We start from the raw sequence: 18,797 nt of genomic DNA, 5'->3' as shown, positions 1-18,797 counted from the left end.
TAAAAAAAACTTGGAGGCAAGTTTTTTAACCTGTCGGTTTCATGGTTTCATTAGGTCAGTACCTTTTTTTGCTACCTTTTTATTAAGTCTCACTGATAAAAATTTAAAAAGCTGTTTTGGAAAAACAAACTTTTACAAGGACTCTAGTTTGTGAATTCATCCGCCAAAGACAGTCTACCACTTCCCTTGCCATCAAAACAGAACCAAATTTATACGCACTTCAGACTTAGTTCACGGCTTCTTTGTTCAATAAAAAAAAAGGGGGTGGGGGGACACACCAGTTCTCTTGCTGTATTCCCAAGGGAATTCCGCTAAGTTAAAGCACATTTTAATCTCTTGAGCCGGCAGCTTTATTAGTAAGCGTTTCCCAATCTTCAGGGAAATCTAATTTCGCAAATAGATCAGAGCTACTTCAAACGCAGCTCTCAGTTGCCATCCACCGGGAGACGAACGGGGAGGAGGAAGTTTGTCAGGAAAGACCTTCTCTGAGCCCAAGAGTGATTACCAGAGGTGTCTCCATCAACTGCCACCCACCTAAAGTCGATAGCACTCAAATGAGTACGCCGGTGCGGACTATATAAGACAAGCGCATGGCCCTGGAGGGCGCATCCCCCTTCTCCGGGCTCAGCACCGACCGCCCCGCTCCGTGCCCGGCGGAGCCTCCGCGGGGACAGGGGTTCTCCGCCGACGGCAGCGGAGCTCCCTCCCCGGCCCGCACCCGCGCAGCGAGACCTGCCTCCGCTTGAAGGTAAGCGGTCAGCCGCCGGCCCTTCGGAGGGGACCTTGGGTGCCGAGCGAGGGGGTGTCACTGCCCCCGGCAGCGGAGCACAGGTCGTTCCCCGGGTACTCCCCGGGTTTGCCCTGGAAGAAGGGCTCTAGAGCCCGGAGCCGTCGGGGAGAGCCGGCTGCCGGGCGGCCGCGATTCGCTCCTTCGCCCGAAGATCTGCAAAGGGAGGCCAAGTACGAAACAGTTTGTAAATAACAGAATTTGCCTCCCTCCCCCCTAATCCTAACCGATTGCTATAATTAGAATAGCTTACTTAGGGGCATTAAGAGCCGCTCGCGGAGCCGCAGCCCGCTGTCATCGTTTTTGCCCTTTCCACCCGGATCTGCGGCAGCTCCCGATGTAACCCCTCGCTGAACTCCGGTCGGTCGCCCACCCCTGCGCTCCTGTCCCTAACCTCACCGTGGGCACAGTCCGGCCGGGCGGGCTGGCCTCCGGAGGGGATGGTGCGGGGGTGGGGGGCCACTCCGCTCCGCCGGCAACCGCAGGCGCGGGAACGCCGCGGGCCAAGGGAACCCAAGCAAATCCCCCGCAAAGCCCTGCACCGCAAATATGTGCGGCGGGGTTAATACCCTTCCCCTAATCCGTGTCCATAAATGCTCACTCCGGGCGGCGGCCAGCCGGTGGCGGCCCGTCGGGTCTCCGCACCGCGCAGCCACCGCGGGGCTGCGTCCGGCCCGGGCGTGCGGAAGCGGCGGACAGGCGGGCGGGCAGGCGCGCACCGCCTCCGCGCCCGCGGGGGTGCCCCCCGGGCCATGGGGGGCGGGCGGGAGGGGTGCGGGACGGGCCGGGCGCTGACAGTCTTCGCTGTCTGCCTCCTCCCAGCGCCGCAGAGATGCGAGGGGCGAAGAAACGCCAGGCGCTGCCCGCCATCGTGCTCCTGCTGCTGGCCTCGGCCCCGCCGCCGCCAGCCGCCGAGTGCAGGGACGTCCCCGCCGCCGAGGCCGAGCGGGGGGCGCTCCTCGACCTCCTCCTCCAAGCCCTGGACGGCGGCCGCCCGCTGCCGCCCCGCCCGCCGCGACGGGACCGGCTGATCTCTCGGCGATACAGCGGCGCCGGCGCCCCGCCGCCCGACCCCCTCCCCATCGCCGCCGCCCCCCGGCCACCCCCGGCCGTTCCTGCCGTCGCTGCCGCTCCGCCACCGCCGCCCCGACTCTTCGCCGCCGTCCGTCACGGAGGTAAGAACCGCCGCGCCGCCCCGCGCAGAGAGCCCGGGGATGCAGCCGCCTGCGCGTCCCGTCCCCGAGCCCAGAGCGGAGCGGGGACGGTGCAGGGAGGTCCCCACCTCCGACGTGGCAGCCTCCCACAGCGGGGTTTCTGCCTTTGCTGTGGTCGAGCCCCGCTCCCCTGCGGGATCCGGCGTCCCAGGGGACGTGGAGGGGGCAGCAGCGTGATGCCCCGGCCCTGCTGCCCGGCAGGAGTTCAGCTATGGGGAGTACTCGGGACGGGAGGGAGGAGAGGGTCACTCGGGGTTCAGCAGCTTCTGCTGGGAGGTCAGTTGTGGCCACAGCTGATCTACAGCCGCTCACTACAGCCCCCACTTCCCTGTGTTACAGCGCAGCTAGCCCCGAGGGAGCCCCGTTTCTCCCCAAACTTAGGACTGCTCCTCTGATTTGCACCAAGAGGAGAAATGACAGATCTGAGAGACAGATGTCGTTCCTTTTAAACTTCCACTTCACCTCGGCTGGTTCCCGTGTGATGCATTTTTCTAGGTTTGCTGGGGGAGGTGTGGGGGATCCAGGCTGGGCTGGGCATGGGGACTTGTTTCACCTTCCGGAGGATGCTCAGGCCGGGGCCAGGAGCCATCTCTCCGTCGCTGGCACAGGTCAGGCCTGGCCGTGACAAGCGAGGGCAGTTCAGGGCCAAGCACAGCTGCCTGGTGAATATTCACAGATCGTGCTTGGCCAGGAGACCGGGCAGCAGATCGCCTCTGCTGCAACTGGTTTTGATGCAGAACCACGCAAAGCGTTTCCTACCGGAGTGGAGATAACCGAGGGGTTTGTGTGGGTTAGTTAGGGTGGGGCAGTTCTGCGAGAAGATTATAGTGACTGTCTCTCGGCTGTAGCCCAATAACATTTTTCTCTTGTTGCCTGCAAGAGACCCTACCGGAGAGAAACCAAGATGAGGGGAACTAGGGAAGTTTGGTTTCGTAGGGATTTGTGTCCCTGGAGAGCACCCTTGTGGCTGATGGCTGGTAACAGGTGAAGTCGAGATGCAGCCCTCTCCACGTCACACTGGTAGAGTTGCTCTTCTCTGTCCAGTGGTCTATTTTAAAGGAAATAAAACTCCTCATTTTGGAAAATCTTGGAAGCTGAGTGACAAGTTCGGAAATCAGTAGGAACTGATTGGTAGGGCAGGCAGTTGCGCAGTGCAATTGCTGCACAGCCTAAGGAAACTAGACTTAAAAAAAAGACAAATCAAGCAGAAAGTAATTAAAGTCCTGGCATTCAAAGCTTCTGCTGAGGGTGATCCACCCTAGTGGTCCATCCGCAGGGGGTTGTGGTGTCTCAATGAGCTTCCAGATATTCTTGCTTTTTCAGAGTCTGTGGTGGTTAAGGGAAAGCCAGCCCAAAACAGATTGCCACTGATTTGTATGCTGACTAAAAAAGATGCTGCTGGTTATCAACAGGACTGGTCATGAGTGATTACTTAGTGTGGCTTGAATTTTCTGTGTGCTGTGAGCAAATGCTCAGTGTACACTTTTCCAGGGGGGGAAAAAAAATAAAAAAGGCCTTTTCAAAGCAGAATATGTGAAGTCTTCCATATGTCTTCATTTCAAGAGAATGAAGGATAGAAAAGTGCAAACTTGAGGCCAATAGTTACTAGTATCAGGTGGCTTGAGGAAAAAGTCCATTGTGGATAACAGTATCTCCCATTTGAGATGTTTAGTCTTAACTAAATAATTACATTGAGCTATAGAATATAAAGCATAAACATTTCATAATATTTATATAACTTTGAAGGGGAATTTTCTTTAATTCATCTCTATTATATGTAGTAAGGCTTTGGTTTTTTTTTATTAATTGTTAGTTTTAATAACTATATTGGATACAAAAGAAGTGGAACTGCTGAACATACTTAGAGAAGTTCTCCAGTTGTCCCTGGTGTAGATGCAGGGTCCTATGGGCAGCCACAAAGGCAGCTTTCTCTCCAGTGTAGAAAGGGCAGATCTATAGTTTAATAGTCAAGTTTTCATAGTCGTTCCGATTTTTTATAACAAACAGCAAGGATGCAAATTAGCACCTGTTGTGATGGTGCATGTTTGTTTTTTGGGACAGAGAACTGTGACAAGGCTTTTCTTACAAGTCATCAACCCTTTTCTTCTAACTCCTGTCACCAGCACAGGAACTGCAGCTTTTTGCTCATCTCCCCATCAGTCAGGAAAGGTGGTGTATTCAGCTCAGCAGTCAGCCAAGCATTTAAAAATGGAGTTGTATATTTGGATTGTCTGTTCTTGCTGAAAATCAAACCCAAGTGTCTGATGTAAAAGGAAATTGGACAGGCCAGTTGCTTCTTTTGTTTGAAACAAAAAGCATCCAGAACAGTGCCGTATGCAGAACGGAACATGCAAGAAGCATCAGTTCTGTGTGTTTTCTCTTTTTTCTCTTCTTTTCTGAGGATGCTACTCCATATTATCAAGCTGAATAGCAGGTGGGCTGAAACTTGCTTCCCCTCCCATTCTTGTCTCTTTCCCTCACTCTGAGGACTCATTTCAGCTTTAGTCTAACCAATTCAAGTCACAGAGCCGCACCTCCCCACACATCTTTTTTTTTAACTTTATTTCATTGTGTGGTCCTGGTTAGCTGTTTGCATAGTGAGGAGAGCTGGCCTGGCGTGCCACCAGGTGAATTTTAGGAACAGCATAAGGCAAGTGGCTGGGATACATAACCAGGGGCAAGAGTTGAGAGGGGATGGGAGCTCCTCCTTACTGCGATGGGGACCTTCTTTAGCTCACGCCATAACGGAAAAGCACAGCATCATAGGGTGCCTTCAGTGAAGCTGGAAAAAGAAAGATGAGACACTAACTGTCAGACATCTTGCATGTACCACTCAGTTATGGATACACAAATAAGATGTAAAAGCGAGAGTGGTTGGTCTGTCGTGCCCCATCTGGAGGTGACTTGCACGTGATTCAAGGGCATGTCTTGGGCTAGACCTGTGTCATGGCAATAACAGCTGTGCTCTACTTCAGGTGGGTTCCTTGTGGGGCAAAGGGGCATGACAGCCTGGGCAGCCACTACCGACAGCACTGAAATAGGATGGACACTCAAACCTGTCCTCCCAAGGCAGTGAGCTGCTGTGATCTCCTGCCTGAAAATAACTCTTTAGGTCTTTTTTTCCCCTTGTTAGTCAGGGATATATTCCGTGTCGTGTGCTTGTTGGCCACATGAAGAGGTGTGTCCTGTATCTTGTAGGACCCAGGAGGAAACCCACATACACAATAAAGACACCAGTTTCACCACCACTTAGCTGTCCTATCTTCCTAGCTCTTTTATCCCTACATATTCAAAAGTCTTATCTCACACGGATCTGTCCCTGTTTTTCTTGGTGACCTAATTAATGAGAGTGAGCACTTACTCTGAAGAGTATATTCAGAAAAAATAATATATTCCAACTAATCAAAAAGCAATCTTCATCTTTTGCTAGGATTTCTGGTAGGATGTCACTAAAAATACAAGTTGTTCCTTTGAATTATTATAACTAGTGGGATTACATTTTCTGTCACAACATCCTTTACTTGCCTGATTTCCATGAAATTTCTATGCTTGAGTGTGGGATTTTTTTTCACTAAGTGTTTCATAAAGTTTTTAATCTTAGTTATGAAAGCTCCTCAATGGGCTATCTTTTTCATAACTATCTCCTGTTTCTGATGCATAACTGCAATCAGTTTTTTTTTTTTTAATGAAGAACCCAAATATATATTTTCACAAACAGGATTTAGCATCAGATTCTTTTTGAATGTCAGATTAGGGGAACTAAAATAGTTCATAATTCTTCTCAGATTTTCTTTGTTACCTTTATCCAAACATTTTCTGCAGAAGCAAAGTAGCTTCCATCTAATTAGATTTAAAGAAATATTGTGAAATAAAAAAGTTTGCATTAACTATTCTTTCCTTACATATTCTCCATCACAGTGGAGAAATGAGATGTCTAACCTTACAAGGGATAGGTGCTGAAATTTGTGTTTGTGCTGGGAGACCAGCAAGACATTTTAAAACATTTTGATTAGTTATTTTTCAAGCATGAAGGAATGAAGATAAATATTGCTCTCAGTTTACCAGTGTGTTCAAATTAGCCTCCTGAGCATATCTACTTCAGATTTGGAATAACATATCGGAGAAGAGAATTTGGCCCTCTAACTATTTAAACTTTGAGGTTAAACTTAGGAGTTCAGCTTTAAGCCAAAATTTCTTATACATCAGCAGAAGAAAACTGTAAGTTGTCCCATGACGTGGTGCTAATTTAACTATTATTCATAATGAGTTAGATTTGAAAGATATGTTTAAGGTTTATTTTAGTTTACAGTTGAATCAAAAACATGTAACCTTATGTAAGGCATAAGAAAAGTTGTGTTCTTTTTACTCACTTAAAATAATCTTCTGTAAGTCTAGTGATAGTTCCAGCTGGAAGTCTCTAATTCTGCAAGACCTGCTGTGCCTAATACTAAACTACTTCAGTGAATGTAATTACAGATCTGGAATAAAAAAGGAGGCCATTGAGGAATGTAAACCTTGTCTCTAGGAAATTAAAATGTATGGTACAGCATAACACAGGGTTCTTTGTAATACTTATGTCTTGTCCAATTATTATTTCTATCAATAAAATAAGGGTTTTCTTAAATACATTGTGTTAACAGCAATTGCTGGGCGTTCAGGAGGCTTAAAAGAAGATGAGGGTTAATAAAAATGACATTCTTCAAAATGACATATTTACTACAACAGACATTCCCTCAGAAATTCGCAAAAAGTGGATGAAATTGCTTTATCTAACTGTCATATTAAAAAAATCAAAATAGATTTTGTTCTCTTATAGTAATTGTTCCTGATTTCATATCCAAAGTTTTAAAATAAATTATTTTTACAGTGAAATTGGTGGGTAGGCTTTTCTGGAACAGAACTAGGCAAATATATTCTCCTTTCAGAGGCTTAATGCAATCCATATTCCAAATGGTTAAGGAACTTATTTTTTCTTTATTTTTATTGAGATGGACTTGATAGGCAAATAAATTGTAACTCTGCATATTCAAGATCTGGTAGTTAAAAGAAAATATATTCTGATAAGTTAACAAACTGAATGAATCATCAGATATTATTCTTCTCAGTAGAACACCTACATGGCAGTCTCCATGGGAGCGTGCCACTCGCTTGGGTGCTGGAAGCAGTAGAGGTGCCACAGGACAATGTGTTGCTGAGGCCAGTGGTTACTGAGGCAGAATCAGAGGGGATGCAAATACCTCACCACACCGTGATGCAGAAATATGAACAGTCCCAATGAGTTCAGTGGAAGTAACCATCATCTCTGCTTGTATCAAGATAGTGTCAGTTCTACCCCCAAAATACAAGTAGATGGGGTTTTTGTTACATAGTATTTCATTTGAGTGAGGAGGAAGAATTGCTTTTCATTAAATTTATTGACAGTATTTTGGTCTCAAAGCCATCCTCAAATTTTCCTTGATAAAATCTCCTAAACAAGTCGATATTGGCCACTAATGACTCATTACTTACTGTTTCCTGTAATAAATACATAGTTCTGCACACCAATAGGTTTAATTCTGACAAGTGCATATTTGCAACTATATTTGTGTTCATAAGCATTATATGCTTTTTCCACCATTTTTACTATTTTTAATGCAATGAGCCTGGACTTTACTGCCTTTCATTCAGATCAGCTGTGATTTATCATCAACATTTCATTCCAGAAAATGTTACTTTTGTATTAATTCCCCAAATGATCTCAGGGATGTCCGTGACCTCAGTGCCTCTAGTTTACATGCTGGCTTTCTTAGTTTTTAATTTGATTATGTCCCAAACGCCGCAGAGAATGCGTATTCCTTCAACCTTCAGTTCCATTCAGGTGCTTGGATCTACCATTGTGCCCACCTCCTTCATGGTTATGATGCCTTTACGATCTGTCACCCTGCTGCTACATTTCTTTCCTTGGCTGCTTGGGTTTTGAGGTGTATTGTGCCTTGTAATAGCGATATTCTGTGTTTGGCAAACATGACTGCTAGGCAGTAGAGCTAGGCCACAGAAGACATTTGAAATCTAGGATAAGCCAGAAATCTTCCTCATCTCAGTGGAGAATGTCAAGCCCATGGACCAACCCTGACAGCTGATGAGTGAGTGAGCAAAGACAAAACATAGTTGTTATGTACATGGAGGTTTAAAATATAATGAAGTCTATCGAAGTAGTCCTTCAGATAAAATTATGACACTGGCTCTCCAAGGGGCTCTACTCTTCATTAATCACAGTGCAGACTGACGCCAAGAGCAAGATAGGATGTCAGCATATGGAAAATCTTTTTTTTTTTGTTGAGCTATTGCATATGAAAAGTCGGTGACTTTTTCTTTATTCAATGCGAAGAGATCTTCTGGTTTTTGTTTTAGGTCTATTTCATATTTTAATAAAAATTGTATTTAGCATTACAAGAGACACGATTACTAATGTGTACAGTTCTAACCCCAGGAAAGTGAATGTCAGAATTTTCACTAAATTACACTAGGATTGGGCCTGAAGTACACAAAGACTCCTCCAATATGCAGGGAAGAGAAAAACAAATAAAATAGAAGTTTAATTTCAAAGTAGATCCAAGTGCATAACTGTAAGTCAGGAACTATAGCATGCATTTGGAATTAGTCAAGCTTGGCCCTGAGCCTGTGAACAAACTGAGGAGTCGATATATTTTGTATTTTTTTTCAAATCATGTAGACACAATTTGATTTTTCAATCAAGAAAGAATGGTGGGTCTCTGTGTTTTGCTGGTTTGTTATTTCAGGTGTTAATCTGCTAGGGAAATCCTTTGAGAGGTGGGAGAATGGTAGTGCAAACGTGTAAGGCTTTGCAATACATTTATTGTTTGGTAGACGGGCTTCAGCCTTGAAAATACACTGCTTCATGTCTGGAGATGACTTTGATTTTTAAATATGTATGTATTACAGGGAGAAAGATTTAAAAATATGAGAAGTGTAACTATACGTACATACATATATATATATAGACACACATACGCACCCTTTAATTAATGGATTTGGGGGCAATTTGAGGGAGAAGGATGCGGTACTTCACACCTACACATGATATGAAAATCACAAAGGTGGCGTATAAATGTAGACTGTATTTTCTGAAGTGCTTGAAGCTGCATAAAAGTCATTGCATAGTAGGAGTCGTTGTGCAAAACTATAAGCAAAACCTCATCATCAATGAGGAAGATGCACCAGCTAGGAAAATAGCCACCGGGACGCTACAGAGAGAAAGGGGAGCTTGGTTCCATGTCTGAAGCACATGTCCACTTTGGGATTGTTTTCTTCTTAAAGAGGATCTCTCCAAGTGACCTGAAAGTAGTTTACAGAAGGGGAGAAATATCCTCCTTATTAATATTTACTGGTTTTCAAGAAGATTAAAGTTTTCAGTGGTATTTATCTAGTAACTTTTCACTAAAGTGAAAAAAACATCCTTAAACGTGAGCAACTCTTTATTTTGTGAGTTTTGTTTTAAAACATAGCAAATCATTGCACTTTAATACCCATAGTAAATGTATTTTCAGTAAAAGCTTTCAGCTGATATTGCATTGAAAAAGAAAAATTTTTGAAAAAAAATGTTGCTTACATTTGGTTTTGATGATGAGGGAGAACTTTAAAGCAGACTGTTAGAAAAGAATATAATGTACGCACACATGAGCAGTGTTACATGGAAAGAGATACTTTTTTTTTTGTTGGAAAAAAATGTATTCTCTGGTACATTTTTTCATTTGTTGGAAAAAAATGTATTCTCTGGTACATTTTTTCATTTGTTTTGACACTTAAGCAATCGCATGTACTCCCTGCCCATGAAACCGCAACTGAAACTTAACTCTGGTGAAGAAAATATGTCAAAACAAAACTTGCAAAATGACTAGAAATGAGGAAAAGATACATGATGGAAAGCATTTTGCTGGAAAGAGTGCAGCTGATCTCCTGAGTTACCCTCAGTTGATGATTAGGCTTTTCTATTCAATTTAAGGATGGATGCTTCATTTTGTCATTTGTGAATTAGAGGTTCCTACTTTAATGGAAGTCCTACAGGCTATTCATTTGTGTTTTGGGCATTTTTAATGTTGGTCAATTGGAAAACAGTTGCTCCAGTGAAGGAATTGATTGAATATCGATTACATACTGAGGGTGCAACTCTTTATCTGTAGGGTATAAACAAAATTTAACACATGAAGGATCCAAGCATTTGGTTGGTTAGTGGCCGTTTTTATATTATCCTATGTTTCATTATGTCTGCTGGGCAAAAAACCATTGATGTCCTATGCTCCACTGATTTTACTAAAATGGTGCATAAAAATCTGGTTTTTTTAATACAGTCTTAAACACCAATGGAAAATACTGTTTGGAGTTATAAATTATTGCTACTTTTTAATCCTAATATTTTGTTTTTAAAAATACAATTTAAAGGGTTATACAATAAAATAAAAACCACTTATCATTAAGGCACAACTTTGCATACTAAGAATATTTAAACTTTTTTTTTGTAAGGTTTTTTTTTCAAAGTCTGTTAGGTTTTTCTTTGTCAATTCAAGTAAATTGCATTTTAGTACATGTTCTCTTACTACATGATTTGAAATCTGTGTCTTTGGCTTGAAGAAAAACATTTAAGGTTCCATCAGTAAAGCATCTTTTTGTATTATGTTACCCTTATGATATCAAGCTGTATGTGATGTGTTTCAGTAGAAGCATTAGGAAGTGCATCCTCATCAGTATATGTGGCAGTACTGGATATATGCACTAGATTAGTAAAACCCTTAAATCCTATTGGATTAAAATAGCTGAAGAGCTAGCTGAGATGTTATTACTGTAATCATGATAGAGTAATTACTTCTTCCTTGTCCCTTAATGGCACAGGATGCCTAACACATGAGAGACTTCTATTTTGTCACTGACATTTAAATTTAGGAAATTTAGGCAAAATGTTTTCAGAACTCATCTTTTACACAACGGACAAATACTTATAGCCAAAGTATACCAATATGAGGATTTCTTGTCTCCAGAGAAATCTTCTGGGTCAAGAGACTATCTAGAGTAGGCTAATCACTTTCATTTTGTACTGTGTGCCTAAAGTTTGAATGGACCTGTTGGTCAGTACTAATTTAGCAAGATACCCCATACAATTTCTGCTTCCCATTATTATATGATCAAATTCCAAGTTTGCATGTAAAGTTAACATACAGAGATTTCCCTCCTCTGTTCAGTAACAAGCCGCTTTTCCAGATGTCAGTCAATTTTCAGACTTTCAGAAAAGGGATTACTGCAAAAGAAATCACTTGTGTGGATAAGACCTGCACAAGTACAGCAAATTTAACAACTAGATGTACTGCTCATGAACAGAATAACTCTACATCACCTGCGTGGTGGAGTCACTCCATGTGTACGTTTGTGATTCAGCTGCCAGGGACTATAGACAATCCCTTATCTAAAGTGGAGTCAGGGCTTTCAAAATCCTTAATGTGGGTCCAAACTTCACATTCATACTGAAGTCCACTGACCCAGAACTGAGCAGGACCTCCAGAAAAGCTTTGCTTCTCCTTCTTTACTTTTGTCTGGGATAGCTGTTCCTTTCCTGTCAGAGCAGGGAGTGAAACAAAGAGTAAATCTGAAGATTAAATAACATTAACAAGATAACTGTTATCTTACAATAGATATAAAACCTCTTGAATATTGAGGGCAACAGTTCCTTTTCTCTGCAGTTGCACTCTCCATCTCAGAGTACCAGAATATTATAACAGTGAGAGTAGTATTAAAAAGCAGAGAAACATTAAACTTGCTCAGTCCCAGGATACAGAAAGCGTTTTCTGGTTTTTATGTAAGGCCAGCACTTTCTGTTCAGTGCATTTTGGCCCACTGAAATATGTAGTTTGCATGCATTTTACACCTGCTTACGATCCTCAAAGATAAGACCTCCACTGTCAGTATGTCTAAATAGCTGACTACATTTAGTGCATTTATATGTAACACTAAAATAAAATATTTTGATCCCAGTTATCATGTGTAAGATGTCTCCATATATAACTGCGATAAGGTAGAATGACTTTAAGCCTTAGTATAAACATGGCATATGTTCACTGGGAACACCTTTAAGATAGCAGTTTAGAATAAAGTACTTATAAGGGAAAAACTGTGGATTATTAATCTATTATGATAGTTCTGAATCTGCTCTAATTCAGAATGAAATAGAAACATTTCTAAAATAAGCACAGGAAATGTAAAGTACAGTTAAACATTACCATTTACACAGCAATCAACCTGGAGCCTATTCATATTTCAAAAAGAGCAGGGTCTAATTAAGCTCTGGCAAACTCAATTCTACTTCTTTTCACTCCGATAGAGTTTGCCTGTTTGTCAGTGCTGAGTTTGGCTTGTATGCAGTTAAGCACATGTCATCAGCTTTCATTCAGATGATTCAACTAGTTCATATATTGCTTTTGATGTATTGCAGCTGTTCTTGTGTTTAATTTATGCAAATATTCTAGAATCTACATTTATTAGCAGCCATGATAGCTAAAACAGAATACTTGCATACAGTGCTGCAGAATTGCAAGAAGTGAATCTCCTCTTCATATTTATCAATGTGTAGTCTCTATATCTCATTCTAAGAGTGGTTCTGCCTTCAGAGAGCTCTCCAATGACTTTTTAAGCATAATTTGGGGTCTCTGGATTCAGCTGAAATGTCTGCCTTGGTAGTTTATTGATTTCAAATAGTCGACAGATGAATGAATGGAAATTGTTATCAGTTACAGAAAAAAAATATGAATAGGAAAAGATAGCTTCAGTAAATTAGTGCTTGAATAGTTTGACCAGTCTTACCTATGTATGTCATTATTTTTAGTGAATTATCCTTTTATAGTTTAATGAACAATTAGTATTGTAATATGTCTTTCCTCTTGGAAAGAGTGAAATACATATTCACAGTTTTGCATTCAAAATAGCGAGCGTTTCATAATGCCATACATTTTCCCATTTGAATTGCTCGAGGCATATCCTAACCTGTTTATTAGAATCTCTTAGGAAAAAAAAAAAAGAGAGCTCTTTTCTGTAAAATCATACATCAGATCTGGAATTGTTTTGAGATTTTTTTCCTTTTCAAAATAGATATGTATTTCAGTGTTTTCCATGTTCACATCTCAGACAGAGGAGAAAAGAGGAAAAAGGATGCTTTTGAATTATGCACATAGTGCTTATCTGTATGTGTTGTGCTGTTCAAGAGGCTCACAATGCAAAGTATAGTTGCTAAGTTCTTTTTTACGTTTCTTTTTCAAGTGTTAAATTTTTCAGAATATATTAATCTAGATCTATATGCATTCCAGTTCTGTTTCCTAGAGCTATCGCTAATAGTAATAGCAGAAAAGTGATCGTATGCACTACATTCGGCTTATTTCTTGATCTCACAGCATTTTCTGATAGAAATATGGATTTACGAAGAGGAAAAAAAAAGAAATCCATGCTTCTTAATATTCTTTTGCTAAGCATGTATAAAGGTTTCCACAGGCAAGGATTAACTAGTACAAATATGCTCTCTGAGCAGCTACTGAAGAATTACTAATAAACATAATTATAGCTGAGTTCAAGATATTCAACCTTGTAAATAGATCCTGTTATAATTTCATTACAGTTGGCTGAAGCCCTGCCAATGTTTCAACCTCTTTGTTCAAGTCTTAATGAATTATTGGAAAGTGACTGATTAGAAAGCATTGAATCAGAAGGGGCTGCTGCATTCTGAGTAGTACTCTCTTTGATGTTGTTTACCCCCCAAGATGACTCACTTCCTTGGCTAAAAACCTTGGTAGCTTTGGGCCTACTTTGCTGGGCCATTATATCCCAGTGCCTGTCTGGAAATCAAATGTGGTAGGTAGCTCTTTAGTGAATGTTAAAAGTGTTCATTGAAGCTCACACCTTAGAATAGGATTCTGCCCAGAAGTAGGGCACAACTGTATTGTAGCTAAAGGGGATACAATGAAAGAAGTGGGATGCCTTCGTAGAAGTTTAGTTTCTCTTTAGACTAGACACTTTCCATATTTACTCCCCTACTTTTTCTTTCTCTTTGATGGATCTGCTTGCTTCCTGCTTCCAGTTACTTCTGAACTTAATGCCTCTTCAGCTGTCCAAGGCAGAGACTACACTGTGTTGTGAAAATATCTGTTTGTCACACTCAGACCACTGCACGTTGCTGAGTAAGAGCTTGGGCCTACACTATGTATCAGCATATACTTCAGCTTTCTCATCTGGAGAGCTCCAGATTTTAGATAATGAAGCACGAAGACAGGCATAAGGGACTAGGATGTGAGTGCATTGGGTCTTAAGACTGGAGCCACATCCTTGACTAATTCCTTGACAATGTAAACATATTCAAAGAGTTGGATGAAGTTTGAGTAACTGGTGCTGTCTTCACCATGGCTTAGCTATGTTCCGCAGCTTCTCACAGCATACTTATGGGGCAGTACCTCTGTGAAGATTCACATTTTCCAGCAGATCAGTTCCACGCTAGGACTTTGCCTAAAGTAAATTCAAATAAGAGCAGTGCTAACCTACAATGGCAATGGTCAAGGCAATGGTAAACAAACACTCTAATCAATCTGTGTGGTTTTTTTTAAAGTTGAACCTGTCTTTGGGGTACCCCTTAACACAGCCTCTGCTCTCTTAGGGTGGAGAGGTGGGGTTAAAAAGTTGGCTTGTTTAGATTGAGTGTCTTTTCTTTAAGGATGACCTTGAAATATGATTAAATTCTTAAGCATGCCCTGCACAGGTAAGAGTGATCTGTAATTTAAGGGTTCAGAGCTTTTGAGATGTCTCATTGGTAAAGCGCGTTGGACAGATCCTCAGTCTTCTGAATTACTGCAGAAGGAGCACCATATCAGATAATGTTTTCACTTTAGTTACAATAGTTTCTGGATTATTTAAAAATAACGAGATAGCTTTAATTTAAAGAGGCAAGTGTGCAAGCTGAGAATATTTGAAGCATGGTAGTGAGGGCTGTAGCCGGGCCTCTTACTCTTTCACGTAAGAAGATGGTGAAGGTTCAGAGGGTGCAAAGGAGGAGGAAATAGAATGAAAGCTGTTTTTGCCAAACAGGTGAAGACTTATTCATGCTGGGAGAATCTCCAGCTGGGAAAATCCACTGTGGTTATAGCCTTTGTGCCACCAGAATAGAAAAAAAGGGTTGGCTCAGAGAAGAGAATCTGGCTCAAAGAACTTAAAATAAATATCAGATGTCAGAGCTGTGACTTAATTGTTTAGCTAAATAGATCATGTGAATTACACACAGATTGAGAACCTGGTTTTGCTTCTATTGAAATCAAGGAGAATGGAATCAGGCCATACTCTCCTTCCAGTGTCTTTCAGCCCTCAAAACTGTGTTACCTGAGCCTACAACAGCTCCTAGAATAATTTCTTGTACCAGTCAGGAATCCAGAAATCTGCTGGTACACAACTGCTTTATGTTTTATTACTGTAGAAATGAACTAAGACTCTTAAGCAGAATGCATTTCCTTAGTTGCTGTTGTTTTTTATTTCAAAATTTGATGTTCAAACAATGGCTTCTGCGACTCTAAACATGGAAATTTGAACTCCAGATTCAGATGATTTCAAAGAGATCCCTTGAGATGTACATGTATTTTCCTCCTTTTAATGTATTCTCAGACTACAGCTCTGACAATCTCTATGCCCCAACTCAAAGAGATTAGCTTATAAATATCCCCTTGAGAAACTAGTTCTGAAAGCCTTATAACTTTATAGCAAAAATTTATTTTTTTCTTCCATAATGAAGAAGATAATAATAAGAGATGTTTGTTACCTTTATGAATAAAAACAAATAAAATATTTTATTCTCTTATTGTTACACTATCGCATGTTTCCTTTAGCATTTAAAAATTCTCTATTAAATAAAAAAACCCCATGTTTAATCATGAAGGCTTTCAGGAGTGAGGAAACTATCAGAAGAAAGACAGTGACAGCTGAAAACTTGAAAGGATTGTTTAGCTGTAACCAAAAATAAATTACCTGGAGCTGACTGACAATCTTACATTTAGGAAGAAGGGGAAGATTTTGGGAGAAGACTTCACAGGTGGAATTGAAAGTACACTTCCATTATCTGGCTAAGAACCTTCACATAGTTCTACTGACAGAGTGAAATATCGGTATACAGGTGACAGAAAGAAAAATGTTTGGGAAGATCTACAGCCAATTTGCAGACTGACATGTATTTCTGCAAATTCCGGCTGGATGATGAATGACTGTTGGTACAGCATGTAACTGATGATGTTATAAATGAATGGAGCACAGAGAAATTACTTAGTGTCGTATTTCTGGACATACTCTGAAGATACTGTGGGAAATATTCTGATGTAGACAGGACAGTTTTTAGGTGCTGGTTTCTGCATACACACTGCAGAAGGCATCAGAGGTTGGCAAGCACCTGTGTCCCCTGGCCAGCCAAGGTTCAGCCTCTCCAAGCTAATAATGACAATAACACCATTACCACAGTCTTTTAACCATCAACAAGGTGTGATTTCTTTTTCCAAGAAATTAAAGTACAGTGCCTGAGCACTTAGTGAGCAATTACTTTCCCTTCACAAATGATGCATTAAGCTAAGAAAAATCAAAGTTGGGGAGGTGAGGGGAAACATCGTATTAGCAGTGATGAAAACCCTGAATAGTTCGCAGCAGTCAAAACTATCCTCCCCATCTACCATCCACCTATCCTGAGATTTCAGACGTGATTAAATGCTGCTTCTGTAGCTCAAGTGAGTTAGCTCCCTTCAGCCTTAGGTTATTGCCCTTCCCACAGTTCAGTGCTCAGGCTCAAAGGAGCCAACTCTAGGGATAATCCATTGCCCTTAAGAAAGTGTTGAACTGGAGGCTGGCAACCCTTTTCAGGCTGTAAATAGTCATTGCTCTGTTGAGGTAGGAAGGTCTCCCCGGAATTACTGTTTATGCCATTAGTTGTCTTCATAGCAACGATTTCTGCTAACTATTCCTGTCACTCCACTTGCAGCTCAGCAGAGACCAGCCAAGGCCAAGAGCAGTGCAGGGTGGGGAGAAGGCAAAGTGCAATGGCTGGGCAAGAGTAGGGCATGAGCAGAGAAGAGTAGGGGCAGCGTCTAGCCGGGTCGTTTCCGTGGATGCGAATAGGTCTTTATCACCCTCCCGTGACTGCAAGTCAACCTTTTCTGCTGCTAAGACTACTGGAGGGACTTAGTTAAAAATAGTTTTCCTCCATAGCTTCTGAAGAATTGACCTAGGTATAGGTGAAGGTAGGAATGATAACTAAGTGTTCTTCTCCTGTGCCTTGTATCCTGTGTAGGTGCTCCAAGTGATACAAGATGAACGCTAAATGCTTCCATGCCTGTCTCCTACTTTTGTTCTCTTACTTCTGGATGTGTTTTCCAGCCTCCTCCCTTGTACTGTCACAAGTTCTTTCACTTTTGTATGGTACAGTAATGTGGATCACAGGGGATGGGAAACTGAGATGACAACATGAGCAGTTGTGGTGTCTCAAAGATGATCCTGTAAGTTCAAGTTTGAAAGTTGGGTTACAAAGGAAAGAATTTCTGTATCCTCCCCAAGTAGCAGCATAATAGAGTGAAAAAGAGCAAACTCAACTAAAATTTGTATCTATTTACTTTTTTTTTCTCTCTTCCTGTTTTGATTTTCTGAAAGTTTCTGTTGAAGGACTGATTTTACCTGAAGCATAAAAACAAACAAGAGGCAAAAGTTTGTCTCAGAGGACTTTTGTCATTTCACTTCCCTTTGCTTGCATGAAAGAAGTCAGATCTCCCACAAATTGTGCTTGGGAGAGACTGTGTTGGCAAGAGTGCCATGATACTAGCTGTAATAGCACAGGAGCTTTGACCTGCGCACTCTGCTTTCATTATTGTCCTGTGAGATGGCATGGGGAGGTACAAGGGTTACAGGACTAAAGTTCTCACTTTCCTAAAAAAGAGAAGAAACTTCACTTTCATTAGTTTTCTGCTACAGATGAACGGAGAGGAAACTGCAGCAGTGAAGAAAGTTTAGAATTTTAATTTTCCTTGGTGGAATGGAGTATGAGGTGCAGTTTCTCATTCAATGAACATATAACACCTTCTGAGGCAGCATCACAGTTATACTCCTGGCATTTTGAAAAGAGAACCTTGAAAAAAGTGAGCTGTTTTTAAAGTTATCTGTCTAATGGTCTACACTGAAGTTTAATTACTTCTTGTAAAAACAGCAGTTTTACAATCGAAACATTCAAAAAGGAGCTAGATAATGGCCATTCTTTTCATAAGAACTAGCTGAATCAGTAAGATGGTACTTACAGATTTACTCTGTGCTAGAAATGTGGCAAGGAGCTTGAGATATTTAATTTCTAATCCTATTTACCCCTTTGTGTTGTAGTAATAAATAAATTGAATTAATTAAGAAACTAACTCAATTTTATGATTTACATTCAACAAAGAATGAGGGAGTTAGAAGTAAAATACTATAGCAAACAAACCTATTTCTTCTCAGGGTAAAAGAACATGTTTTCCAGGGCTCATCATCATATATTTACAAACTTGCATAGTCTTTATTTATTTATGCAAAGCACTCTGTGGGAGTGGGAGTTGTAGGGATTCCAGGAGAAGTTCCTCCAGCTTAGGTGCTCATAGGCCATGACCTCATGGGGATAATAGCACATAAAACATAAATGAGATAGCTATTTGTTGTATTAAAGCTAGTATTTCACACTTAGAATTGTATGACTGGAACTTATTTGATTTATTAAATCCAGCCATCTGCTA

At 41.4% G+C, this 18,797-nt stretch overlaps 1 protein-coding gene across 1 annotated transcript in view; it reads left to right on the top strand.

The window, feature by feature from the left end:
* The first annotated feature begins 1,619 nt into the window (after window positions 1-1,619).
* ALKAL1 (ALK and LTK ligand 1) overlaps window positions 1,620-18,797 on the top strand; it is a 32,682-nt gene continuing 15,504 nt past the window's right edge. Inside the window, exon 1 of the mRNA XM_086740271.1 lies at window positions 1,620-1,962. Within this exon, the coding sequence (XP_086596397.1) occupies window positions 1,620-1,962 (343 nt within the window). The remainder of the gene's footprint in view (window positions 1,963-18,797) is intronic.

This window comes from Chlamydotis macqueenii, chromosome 2 (genome assembly GCF_036417535.1).
Source record: "Chlamydotis macqueenii isolate bChlMac1 chromosome 2, bChlMac1.mat, whole genome shotgun sequence".
Lineage (NCBI taxonomy): Eukaryota > Metazoa > Chordata > Aves > Otidiformes > Otididae > Chlamydotis > Chlamydotis macqueenii.
The sequence above is the reverse complement of the archived record's forward strand: the minus strand, read 5'-3'. Positions and strand labels throughout refer to the sequence as shown.